Raw genomic sequence first — 12999 nt, forward strand, 5'->3', positions numbered from 1 at the left:
TTTTTTCTTTCTTTATTTTTGTTTGGTTTTTACTTTTCTTTCTTTTTGTGCTTTTTGTTTTTCTTGTAATTCTTAACTGATTTCTTGCTTTTTGTGAGTCATTTATTGTTAAGTTGGACACAGGTCCAGTCAGTAATCCATCAGTTCACACAACCACACACACACACACACACACACACACACACACACACACACACACACACACACACACACACATCGTGATCAGGACCCACAATGAGAACAATTCTCATGTCTGGGTATGTGTTCATGTGCCAGGGGATAAGCAAAAATACTTCTTTTTTATTTACTCAAGAATATTTATTATTCTGTTACGCTGCAAAAGGCTGAATCAATAAGTCGATAGACAGAAAATCAACTGAGAACAATGTCACAGGAATAAAGAAAGAATAATCTCTGGTTTCTCAAATAAGCGTTGGTTTTCTCTTGGAGACTCCATTCAGCTTTTTGTGTTAATGTATAAATATTTTAGCATTCATTCCTCAGGCCACAGGCCCACACATGTCAATTCCTTTGGGCACCAGAGAGTCTGGCTGTACATATATTCATATTGAACTGTATTGAACTGAACTATACAACCATTTATGATTTTAACTTTAATGTGGGGGGACAGGTGCAGGTATTCATACTGACAGTCTGTATTCATGTGTTGACTGCCCTCCAGTGGTGATTTTTAACTTCGACATTTAATGGTGCAGGAATTAATACAGATTGATAACAAAGGGTACATTAGACGATCATTAGTCTCTCTTTTTTTAACAATTATTTCTTTGATTGAGTGAGCACGTTTTTAAAAGCAGTACATTTTTTTGTCAGTATGTTACATAAACCTTGTTTATGTAACATACTATACTATATCAAATTACTATACAATTACTATATCAAATTTACTATACCATATCAAATTTTTGACCTAATTATGTTTTTAGTGTACTATGCACAAATACACTGCAGTCATATACAGTTGTCATCACATGAGATATTGTATCCCCACCCAAACAACTTTATATATAGGCAATCATTATTCTCATTGAAGAATTTGTTGGTGTTTCCAGCAGTGGAATGTAAATAAGTACATTTACTCAAGTGCTGTTCTTAAGTACAATTTAGAAGTTCTTTTACTTTGCTTTTTTGTTTATGCAACTTTATACTTCTGCTTCACTACATTTAGGGAGCCAGAGCTTTAGTTCCTTTGCAGATTCAAATTATTAACAAAAATATAAATTAATTAATACATTAAGATGTATTATAACCGATTGAGCTACCCAGCAAAGTATAAAAACTATATTAAGTAACCACTTTTATAAGCTGCAAGTGAAAGTGATGTACACATAAATGCATTTATCTATAATTAAAATCCAAAAATGTAAAACGTATTATTCTGAAATGGGTCATCCCCCTGCATTATTACTTCGGGTACTCCTAAGTGTATTCTTATACTGATCAGAGATGCGCCACCTGGAAAGGCAAACCAGGCAAATATGGATGAATTTTGGATACTATATACGATAAATTCTGTTTTCACAGTTTCTGGCTATGATGTAATGTTAATTTTGGCGGTAAACATACCTTTGACACTCTCCCACGGCTTTGGAAGTCGTATTTGTATGTCCCTTCCCTAAACCAAAAATAAAAAAACATGAGTCCCTCCCCAGTTCTTAAATCCCACCCAACCTCCCAAACAGTCCCTAGGGTTTTAAATGCAGGGCTTTCACTTGCACATTATTTTTGACAAAGTTGTGTGTCTATTTTTTACTTCAGTAAAAGGTCTGATAACGTTTTCCACCCTGGTGTATTTCAATATGTGACATTTGAAAATAATTTCTGTTCATTAATTTTTCGTTTGCGCCAGGTCGCTCGCCCTATTTTGAAAATATTCACCGGAAGTGCGCCATTGGCGTCACAGTGCGCAGATGCGGAATTGACGCGGTAAGGTCGTTTCTGGTTTCTGGTGGTTAACCCGGTCAATGTGGACGGACGACTCGTTAATGTCCATGAAAGTGGGTTTTTAGCGAGTTAATTCTACACTTAACAATCTTTAGTAGGTTCAAAACCACCTCGGGTTTCTGTTTGAGGCGGATTATTTCACCTCCGCGCGGAGCTGAATCAGAAATCACCGGAACCGCGGGAGCAGGTAAGATTAGCTAACGCGTGCAGTCGCCATTGTTTATCAGCAGGCGCAGAACCAGGCCTTTGGCTAATAGAGGGATAATAAACCACTTAAAAACATAACTCAAACACGTATTTTGTATTTGATTTGAATATCTATCTATGAGAAGGTTTGCCTTTACTAAATTGCCATTCAGTGAAGGTTTAGAGAGCTAGAGTTGATGCGGCTCCATGATCCTGTTAGCCGCAGGTAACGTTAAGCTAACGTTATGAGCCGATCCGCGCTTATCTTTCAATGTAAGTGGACATTTTTGTGTCCTCAGCTGATATCAAATACCAATCAGTAGTCGACACGGTGAGATCTGACGTTCACAGATTTCTGATTGAGTCTTCAGTAAAGTAATAATTAACCCAGTGCCGTTACTCTGCATTTTCTAACGTGTACTTAACGTCGGTTATTCAAATAACAAACACCAATCGTTTCTGTAACTTGAGCTAAAACAGCTGATTTGTGTCCTATACATGGCGAACATCCCGCGATCATAGATTTGATATAAAGATATATACCGTTTGTGGTCGTGATTGATCTCCGTTTAAAGAGATACTTTAGCCACGTTTGGCGCGCTAACAGGCGGTGGGACCAATGTGGCGCTGTTGCACCTGCTGAGTTTATTAAGGAGATGTTCTCAAGCCAGAGTTGGAAATCATCATGCTTTATCGCATATAGAAATAATCATTAAATACATTTTTATGCTTTGATGGCTGTGGGATCAAAAATTGCAGTCTGAATGGTTTTCGATGACGCATTTTTTCTATTTAACAGCATAAATATAACATTTTTTACACTGTGTATTTAAGACTGATTGTAGGAGCTGGAAATTGCAAGATCAAACAAAAATGCACAATTTTCCCCAAATTTATGCCATATGCATGAACACAGCCAGAATTATCAAAAATGAATGAAAGAGTGAAAAGCACTTAAAATGCGCCAAACAGTCCCTGAGAGTTAATGGCAATACTACATAACATACCATGTTATTTTTAGTTTCTTTTTTTGCAGTTTTGTGACATGCTAAGTATTGCAATAACATATATTGTGATGTATTATCATTTTCGACGTATTACCGATTTCGAAGTTATGTTCTCAAAATAAAAATTAGTCAACATCTGTTTTATCTGATTCGATAAAGTTTTCATGTCTGTTGATCTCACTTCAGTCATTTTTATTGCAGCAAAATTAATCTAGTTAACTGAACGACCATTGATTTTAGTATTCTATAAGGCCACCAAGGTCTGATTTGTATTTGCAAATAATGATTTGCATAATCAAAAAGATATATATTGCTGTCTGTGCCAGGCAAAATATTGCATTTCTGTGCTGTATCAATTGTTTCCCCCATACCTAGTTCAGGTCCTCCTCCCATAGGAGTCCTCCAAAATCTCTACCAGCTCTAGAGATGACAATGTGTTGCTGACACCAAGCTAGTGTCACAGAAATCATTTTACCCCCACAGGGACTAATAAGACTGGGAAAGAGAGTACTCTATTAATCCCACTGGGAAATTGTGCTGCTACAGCAGTTTAGAGCAAAAAACAAAATCAAAAATAATCTGTAAAGGAACTGTACAATACTAATCATCAACAGTTTAAATACATGATCATTTTTATTGTACATATTGACATGTGTAATGATGTGTTGTGGTAGAAAGGCAAAGCCCAGTGAGGTGGACATAGTGCAAAATTAAATGCAGGTAAACTAAAGTTGCATTACACTCAAGGATCAGTAAAATGTAAAACCAACAGCAAAAGGTATGTTTATGTGAATCAATCATAATGATGAAAAAAAGGATGAAAAATGTTTATTAGGTGGCAGAGTCCTGTTGTCTTAAAAGTTGGGCTACAATTGGACATTTTTGTAGTTGATAAGATTATTATCAGATCTATAAAATGTGTGAAAATAGTACAGACTTTCAGATTTTCTGCAAGTTCACTGTATTTATTAATGGACTCTTTTGTTTTTAGCTCTAGTTTATGCACATTTTTCTTTTTTTCCCCCCAAACAGGCAAGGAGAGATGTCGTACTACAACTCCCGCAGTTCATCTCGGGCCACCGACTGTAAAGTGTACGTTGGTGATTTGGGCAATGGTGCTGCCAAGGGGGAGCTGGAGCGAGCGTTCAGTTATTATGGCCCACTGAGGACCGTCTGGGTGGCCAGGAACCCACCTGGGTTTGCCTTTGTGGAGTTTGAGGATCCCAGAGATGCAGAAGATGCTGTTAAAGGCATGGATGGAAAGTAAGTAGTAACATTTCCCTGTAATATTTAGGCAGTCCTCCGTTTTATTGCTTCAAAAAAGGATAAAGCACAGAAGATAGAAAGCTTAAACAAAAATGACCCACTAATGTGCAATTAACAAATACCATCTACTTCAGCTCTTAACCCTTTTAGACCTGAAGCGACATGACTTTTCTTGTGCTGCTTTCAGATGCCCTTCACACTTATTTAAACCTTAGAACCTTCAGAAAAAATGGTGAGACTTCTTTCAAAAACATGGCATAAAAAGGCAATGAGAACTTTGAGAGAAATGTTCCACAAATTATTTATTTTTAAAAAAATACATTTTTAAAAAGCTAGGGCAGAACGCCAATGGAAAAAGAAAAAAGCTAGGGGAAACTATATTTCTCTATATCATAATGATATATTTAAAATCATTACATTATTAAATTATAATTTTTAAACCCCTTTTTCGGGTCATTTACTTTACATTTTTTGTTTTACTTTCTTTTTCTTTGTTGTTTTTTTTTTTTTGTTTAAGGGGTTTTCTCTTTTTTCCTAAAATAAGTATATATATATATATATATATATATATATATATATATATATATATATATATATATATATATATATATATATTCAAGTTACTCATTTTTTTCATTGTGCATTGCCTTCTTCCAAAGTTTTTGACACAAATCAAGCCAATTTGCTATTATTTGAAAGTCACATATCAGGAGACTCAAGATACAAGGATGTAATCAGATTTAGGCTTTGAATCCTTGCAGCCAGCATAAAGTCCTTTTCAAGAATCAGAACCATTCTGGCCTATCGTACTGACCTGCTCCTCTCCCTAGGCTCCTTTGTGGTTCCCGAGTTCGTGTGGAGATGTCAACAGGCCTCTCCAGGAAGGGCCGTGGGCGCCCCAGCCGACGCCAATTCGACCCCAATGATCGGTGTTACCAGTGTGGGGACCGGGGCCACTATGCCTATGACTGCTACCGCTTTAGCAAGAGAGGAGGCCGTCGCAGCAGGTGAAGGAATACAGTCTGTTTTGCGTGTGGTTATGGGTGATGCGATGCACTTTTTCAGTGCGTGTTGACCCAATGCATTAGCCATTCAGGGGGGTTCATAAGACATTCACAGTTCAGATGTCATTCAAAACTCATAGGTTGATAGAAACAGTAATTTCATGTTACAGGATAACTTAGTGTTACATACTGTATATATTAAATATTAGTTTGCAGGTGAGACAAATACAAAAGCCAAAAGAAAACAAAAACGTTCTTTAAATTATATATTTAATCCATTCCTCCCATCTTTCTTCAAATATATGTATTTGGTTTCTAATTAAAGTTAAAGTTTTTCTATGAATTTATTCATGTATTGTTCTGATGCAAACAGTATTTGCCATATTGTTCCAAAATGATGGAAGTGATCAAACTTGTTTGTGTTTCTGTTCCAGGTCTCGCTCTCGTTCTCGCTCTCGCTCCAGGTCCAGGTCCCGTGGGCGCCGTTATCGCTCTCGCTCCCGCAGCCGTAGCCACAGCAGGTACGTCAGCATAAACACACAGTGGGGGTTGGGTTCTAATGTATGATGCTCTCTGCATCGATTGAATGCATTTTATAGACCACAATCCGCACCAACTACATCAAATTAACAGTTTGATATTGAAGTTGATCTTTCCCTTCGTAAATAAGCGTCAGCTTGTCCCTGATTTAAAAACTGTATATCATTGCAAAGGTTTATCAACATTCACACAGTTGTTTTTATCCTTGATAATAAGTTATAAAAAGTTACACTTTCCCATATTTGTTAATGCCAGCCAGGCTAACAGATGAGCTTTCTGTTTATCTTATCTCTCACTCGTGTTCTTCTCAGGAGCCGTCGCCGATCTCCATCCTATTCCAGACGTAGGAGCAGGTAAGAACACAGCTTGTTGAACTATGAGTAACTTCTGGTAGAACATTTTATTTTCCAGCTTTTTGTATTGTTAGGTGTAATGTGACAGATGTAGCTGCTCCTCATCGGTGTTGTTGATGTAGCTCTACAGCAGAGTTTGACTGAGGACAGGACACATGAGTACACGTCCCTCAGGGATCAATTAAGTGCATGTATTGTGTGTGTAATTTTTTTCTACATCCTTGTGCTCGTTCATTCCTCTGTGGTTGCCACCAAACGCACTGAGCTGTAATTATATCCACTTTATTTCCTGTGACATCAGATCTGGATCCCCGGCCCGATCCAAGTCCAGGACTCCAGTGAGAAGGTAGGTTCAGTAAGCTGCAAGTTTCACACCATAACAACACAGTTTGTATCAGAAACTCACTGTTGTTATCGTCACAAATCTTTAGTCTTGTGACATGATGGTAGAGTGAGAGTTGCTCTGTGCTGTTTCCACACACAAAATGATCTCTTCTGGTGTGTTGGATTGTCTTTATGATTTGTTTAGTCAGTCCTTGTGGTGTCTGCACCTCTTAACACAAAGCGAAAAAACCAATTCATTCAGGTATCATTAGCTTTTCTCTATTAATGACATTTTCTGTGGGGACCAGAGGCTACCTGTACGAGTGGCATACATCATTGCAAGCATTTATACTTGTGCTTTGGCGTGTCTGCATCGCTCTGCAGTTACACCGTCAAAATGCTAGCTGGCAGTGAGGAGTCTGTGCCACTTTGTGCCACAAGTCTCTGTTAAGTGCTATAAAATGTGATTGATTCATGCACCTAAAACACACTTAACACATGGCTTAATAACAACAACATTAAACGCAACTACAAAGTTTAACTCCATAATAACACACGTGGTTCACAGACAAAACAATCTTTTGCTCTACACAGTTTCTGTAGTTTTACAACATGTTAAAGTTATTACCATAAAACTAAGGCATTTTATATTGCATAAATTGGCCTAGTGGTGAGCTGAACTGCCTTTACTCGTTAAACCAGGAACAACAGCTTCATCTAATAAAGGCAACCTCAGAAATTTCTGCTCTGTTATACCTTACGAGGTTCACAGACAAAATGACTGAGCTTATGCTAAGCCCCGCCCTTGAATGCCATGAGCCAATCACATTTCGTGGAGCATTTGGACATCCTGCTTGTAGACCTCCAGATAAACCATCAGAAAGTTTGATTTTCTTGCAGTTTTATTTAAATTTATGCAGGTATAACTTTAAAAAAGTGTCAAACAAGGTGCATAGGGTAAATGCAACACTAGTACCAGGTATCCTGAGAGGATAGAGAATGGACGGTATTTTATCCCTTTCCCTAAACCTCACATAAACAGAGCAAAGTGTCTCTTTTGGATAATCTTGTCACCTCAACATACAGAAGATAAACAAGATGTCTACATTTGTTCTAAGGTAAGGCAACATAGTGTTTACAGACTTGACTGCAAAGTGACAAGTATATATAAACTCATACATTATGTTGCGGAAAACTCTGCTAGGTAACGTTAGCTTAAATTAGCTAATAGCAGCTAACGTTATGGCCAACTTAAGCTTTGTAACATTAGCTCATCATGTCCACTGTTCAACTTAGTATTTTTGTTCTTTGACAAGTAAAAATCACAGTTAACTAGCAAAAGGTTGTATTTAAAGCCCGCCAAACTGAAACTATCAATGCCAACTTAGCTGTAATGTTACAAAGAAAACAAAGGCTGGCAAACGCTAACACCATGGCTTCGTGAAGATCCCTTTGATGGCTTCCGTGTGAAATATGGAGCTTCTGACCCCAAAAGTTCTGATTAGCATCTTTGGATTTGTCTGGATTTGGCACGGACAGACACCATTGTTAGTTTAGGCCTATTGTTTTTCCGAGTGAGCTATGGGGGCGGGGGTTAGCGATAGGTCTGCATGTTGAGATTGATGAGTTGTGCACATCTGCGAACCTCTGCAACCTACCCACACCACCTTTCTCTGCTGAGGTTAGGATTGATGTTTTGTGTGTATCTTTGCAGAAGCATTATTCCAGCTTTTTTATTCAGGATTTGAGTGTGTTATGCTGATATCAGTCTCTTCTCCAGTCGTTCCAGATCTCGTTCTCGGTCTGGCTCAGCTCCCAGAGGACGCTCTGTCTCCCGATCCCGCTCACGATCTCAGTCAGCCAATCACAAGAGGAACAGGTAAGCCTTCAGTCTTGATGTCTCCCGTTCGCGGAAACAGGGTGTAGTCTGTTAAGTACATTTCTAGTGCTTAGTCCTGCCAGCTGTCAGTGTTTTACCAAGACGTCAGTGAGGTCTAGATTAACCAGTATAGTTCTCAGATATGAGTTCAGACCACAACTGTCTTGCGTTATCTAGCGTTCCAAGAGAGGGTCAGTTGAGTCCTACGTTACCCAGAAGTAGATACTCCATCATATGCAGGGAATAACTTTTAAATAGACCCTCCTTCCATCGGGGAGCATCATGCTGCTGCCGAACAACTCGACGATGAGATGGATGACCACCGAGACCCCTCCAGCTCCTCGACAACGAGAGATCTGCATCTTCTGCCGCTGCTGCCGTTGGCCAGCAGTGGAATGGCGGAGTGGTAGAGGACAGGGCACTCTGTCTGGCGTAGGAAAGTATATGTAGATGAAAGATTAGATTTTTCTCTCTTGTGCTCTTTTTTTCTGACTCTTGATAGTTCTGCACCGTTTAACCCCTTAAAACATGGAACTGTTTTGTTCAGACTCCTTTTGCATTAATTGTAATTCTTTAAAACCCAAGCAAATTAATTTGACCTCTTTTGAAAACATGTCTGAGAAGGCAATCGGCAACTTGGTGAGAAATGTCCTGCAGATTGCAAGAAATTAGGAAAAGGTGACAAGAAAATGACCTGAAAATTAGTTTTTAAATAGAGAGACAAGAAAATTCTTAGAAATTAATAATATTAATAATGAAAAAAAAAGTATAAATGTTCAGAAAGCTATATCTATTATTACTTAATTTATATATCATTAGCTATCATGTTTGTTTTTTTGGGTTTTTTTTTTACCTTTTTGTCTTTTCTTTTTTGCTTTTCCTTTTTTTTATTTCAGGCAGCTTTCTTGTAACTGGTAACTTGTAACTTCTTGCCATGTTTTTAGAAGAAATCAGGCCAATTTGCTCAGATTTCAGAGGGTTAATGTCAGTGTAGCTATTAATTTGTCTTGCTTAATCTTTAAAAAAAAAAAGAGCACATGAAAGAATGTCTCCACTCAGCCTGTAAACATTTCAACCTCACAGCAGCTAAAACCAGTGAGATGCACCCATATTTTCTGTACTCTTTAATCGCACTCACTCTAGATGAAGCTCAATTCTACAGAAATTAATTCAGGCTGACAGACCAAGAGAGAAAATTGTATTTATTGGATTGACACGTGTTGTAAATGTTCTTATTTTTTTTTCTTAAATTTAAATTCCCTATTCTGAATTTGGCAATTCTCCTTAAAAATATAAGCTGATATCAGACAAAACGACACCTTTGGTGTGACTTAAGCATCTTTGCAGCACAGTTTTGTTTATTTTTCATATTTTCTTTAAAGTGGTGGGAGCTGAGCACTGCACTGACACCGCAGATCAGCCTTCGCCTGCATCTGGTGTTAGACAGCGAGAAAGAGGTCGACCTACCGACCGAACCCTCCCCACAGAGAATGGGTGACCGTCTGTTCAACCGACGCACGCGCTCAGACGAGATCAGCCCGTGCACACATACAGTTGTTCTACTAGAGTCACCCAGCCAGCCAGCCAGCCTTCAGATGTACCAGAGGGCTGACCCACACAGATCAGAGTGCGACAGCTACCTTTTTAAATCCATTACCTACCTACCAGACCCCCCTTCCTACCAGAGTTCTTCGGCCTCTGTCTTAGCTTCTGAAAGTGAGAGAAAGAGAGCTGACGAGAGATCAGTCTTCAAGAGGCTCCCAGCGCAGTGTCTCTCCAAGTTGTAGTCATCCGTCCTTCAGTCCTTTCATCCTTCGCTTCTCTGTACTTGTTGTTTCTGCCACTGTCTCCAAAGGTAACCAAAAATCAACCCCCCTGACAAGCTCATGTTCATGGTGAAACAAAATGCACAGGCTTGATGTAGTCTGGTAAATGGGTGATTATAAAGCTAAAGTTGAGCCTTTAACAAGCATGCTCAGAGTGTGTGTGTGTGTGTGTGTGTGTGTAAACAAGTGAGTGCATGAGGGGAAGGAAAAATGGATTTAATGGGCTGATATTTCTGAGGAGGCTTTGTCAGACAGGTTCTTCTTGTGCCGTACATGTTGCAGCATTATTCAATTTTTAGGATGCTTTGCCATAAGGTTTATTCTAGTATTCAAACTCAATACAACAGTAGTGGTGGCTTTGAAATGTGCACTTTTTTCTCAGTTGATGCCAGAATGGATGGTCCAGAAGGATGCTCGGTGTGCTTTGTTGTAATTGGTTACATCATCAGTTGGGATGTCAACAGTTGACCACAAAGAATATTTTTAAATTTTTCATCTCTTCAGTTTACTGAAGACCTGCCCACTAGCCGGGTCTGGCAGGAGCAAGCTAGGGCTGCGGCTCATTCGGCGCATTCAATTTCCTTAAAAAAAAAACGGTTTGTGCAATGCATTGACACAGTGTCACTAGTTACCATCCGCCTCCATCTAAGCAGCGCTCAAACCTCGATCCAAATTGGTCTGCACCGACTGGGAAAGGGAGACTATAAGTAAAAGATGTATAAAAGAGCAACCGCTGTAACGTTTTCACAGACCTCTGCCAATGCTACTTTTATACTGTTAACCTGTTCTCCAATCTGTCTGTGACGTTAAACAGACACACCAAAACAACCCACACACACACACTGTTCTGCTGCTGTGTACACAGCAATGAGAAAGCAGTCTATAGGCCTATTTGTAGTGGCTTTGTTTAAAAAAACCTGCATGCACGTGTTAAATTTGGTGGAAAAGGAGTATGTGATAGGACAAACAACTTTTGGTACTCTAGCCAATCATAGTGGGATCCATAACGAATGCCTCCGGACGGTCCATTCTAGCACCAACCTCACTTCTCTGGTCATGGTGTAGAGCAGTTTCCATCCATTTGTGACCTCCACCCACCTTTTTTGTGTTTGTAGCCATTAAAGGATTAGGTCCTAAATTGTTCCTTAGAGCAGAAACTATGCTAACAATGTGTTGAAGTGAATATGTCAACGATCTTTGTTGGTTATTTTAATGGGTGTCATTTTACACTGAGGGGTTCAATTATGTATTTATCTTTTGACCCTGGATAGTTATTTGTTTGACAGACAAGTGGCCATAGATAAATAAACCACTTAAAGACAGATGATAATTTGCAGCTCTTAATTTGTGTGATTTGTGTGAATTTTGGTTTGAGAGGTCAAAGACAGTTTAAGAGTATCAGCGCCCATTAACTTTCTCTGAAGGTTTACACTATGTTCAAATTTTGTGGGATTTTGTGTCTGATCATTTATCCATCCTCCCCTGTGGCGAGCTAACTCTAAACCGTTTCTGTTTCAGTCGTTCCCGTTCAGCAAGTCCACACCGGAGCCCTACACCAGCCGACGACTGAAGAAGAAGACTTATTAGTTCGTTACAGACAGACCCTGAACCCCCCGCACCCTGTCTGCTTTTACAGCCCTACAGCAGCTTTTTCTTTCTTGTGCTTGTCTGTCTAGTCCCCGTCTTTTTTAGGTTTGATTTTCTCCCCAGGACTGTTGCGTTCATGCAGCCTCGGAATGTTGAAGACAGTTTAGCACACAAAAATCAGTTTAAGTGCTGCGTCTTTCTGCTCTGGATTCTAGCAAGTGTAAGAAGCCGCAGTCTGAATGTCGACTTTTAGCAGTGATATGAGCAATTTGTGCAGTGAATTTTCAATGGATAATAGCCCAATTGATGCAGTTTTGAGAGTGAAGACATTAAATAACTGATTTTATTCTCTAAAATTTCCAAATCAAAATATTTCTCCATTGAGAATCATTAAATGATCTTTTGTACAGCTCTTCAATTTGATTTAACGCTTCCCCTGATGTTGGTATAAGGACGTAGTTGCTGGCCCGCATGCCTTTACATAGGATGTCACATTCCTCTTGTCTGTTGTTTCTGTGCTGCACTGTCCCCTTTTATGAACCTGGTTACCTTCACTGTGTGCTGAACATGTTTTTCCCCAAGTGTTGATTTGTTCCAGTGTGTTTTAATTTTAAAATATATACAGTGCTGAAGTTTGATTTCTGTAAGGGCTCCTCTAACAGTTTTGATGTGTTCCTGGCTTATATGGTAAGACAGCGGCAGTTTTATTTTTGAATAAACCTCAACAAATCACAGTGGTCCATTTTTTTTAATATTTTACCCAATTTAAAGTACAAACTACATGCTTCAAAACATTTCAAACTTCAGATGTTTGTCTTTGGTCATGGTTGACTGCAAACCTCCTCGACAACTGAATCAGACAAAGATTTATTGCCAAGTTGGTTTTCACTTTCAAGGAATTGGCTTTTGTATTTTGGTGCATACATTTAACAAGCAATAAACACCAAAAGGAATAAAAAATAATGCAAATTGACCAAACTCACTTAGGACTTTTAGAAATTACAAACACTTTGGGAGTCACAAAATCAGTGTCAGTGTAATTGGCAAAGTATGTGTTCCTAC

General features: G+C 38.8%; 1 protein-coding gene across 2 annotated transcripts; it reads left to right on the plus strand.

Moving 5' to 3' along the window:
• The first annotated feature begins 1924 nt into the window (after window positions 1-1924).
• On the plus strand, window positions 1925-12671 carry srsf7a (serine and arginine rich splicing factor 7a). 2 transcript variants are annotated; one of them, XR_015776854.1, is made up of 9 exons: window positions 1925-2152; window positions 4191-4421; window positions 5255-5431; window positions 5863-5949; window positions 6280-6321; window positions 6623-6667; window positions 8426-8524; window positions 9907-10379; window positions 11869-12671. XR_015776854.1 is itself a non-coding variant. In XM_088079260.1 (8 exons), the coding sequence occupies exons 2-8, from the start codon at window positions 4201-4203 to the stop codon at window positions 11918-11920; spliced, it is 723 nt and encodes a 240-aa protein (XP_087935386.1). In that variant the 5' UTR covers window positions 1926-2152; window positions 4191-4200; the 3' UTR covers window positions 11921-12671. The 2 variants fall into 2 exon arrangements, 1 of the variants encoding a protein (XP_087935386.1); XM_088079260.1 differs by lacking the exon at window positions 9907-10379 and having other exon boundaries at window positions 1926-2152.
• Window positions 12672-12999: the final 328 nt, after the last annotated feature.

Source organism: Plectropomus leopardus, chromosome 6 (genome assembly GCF_026936395.1).
Source record: "Plectropomus leopardus strain MGB_pleo_1.0 chromosome 6, ASM2693639v1, whole genome shotgun sequence".
In the NCBI taxonomy this organism is placed as follows: Eukaryota; Metazoa; Chordata; class Actinopteri; order Perciformes; family Serranidae; genus Plectropomus; species Plectropomus leopardus.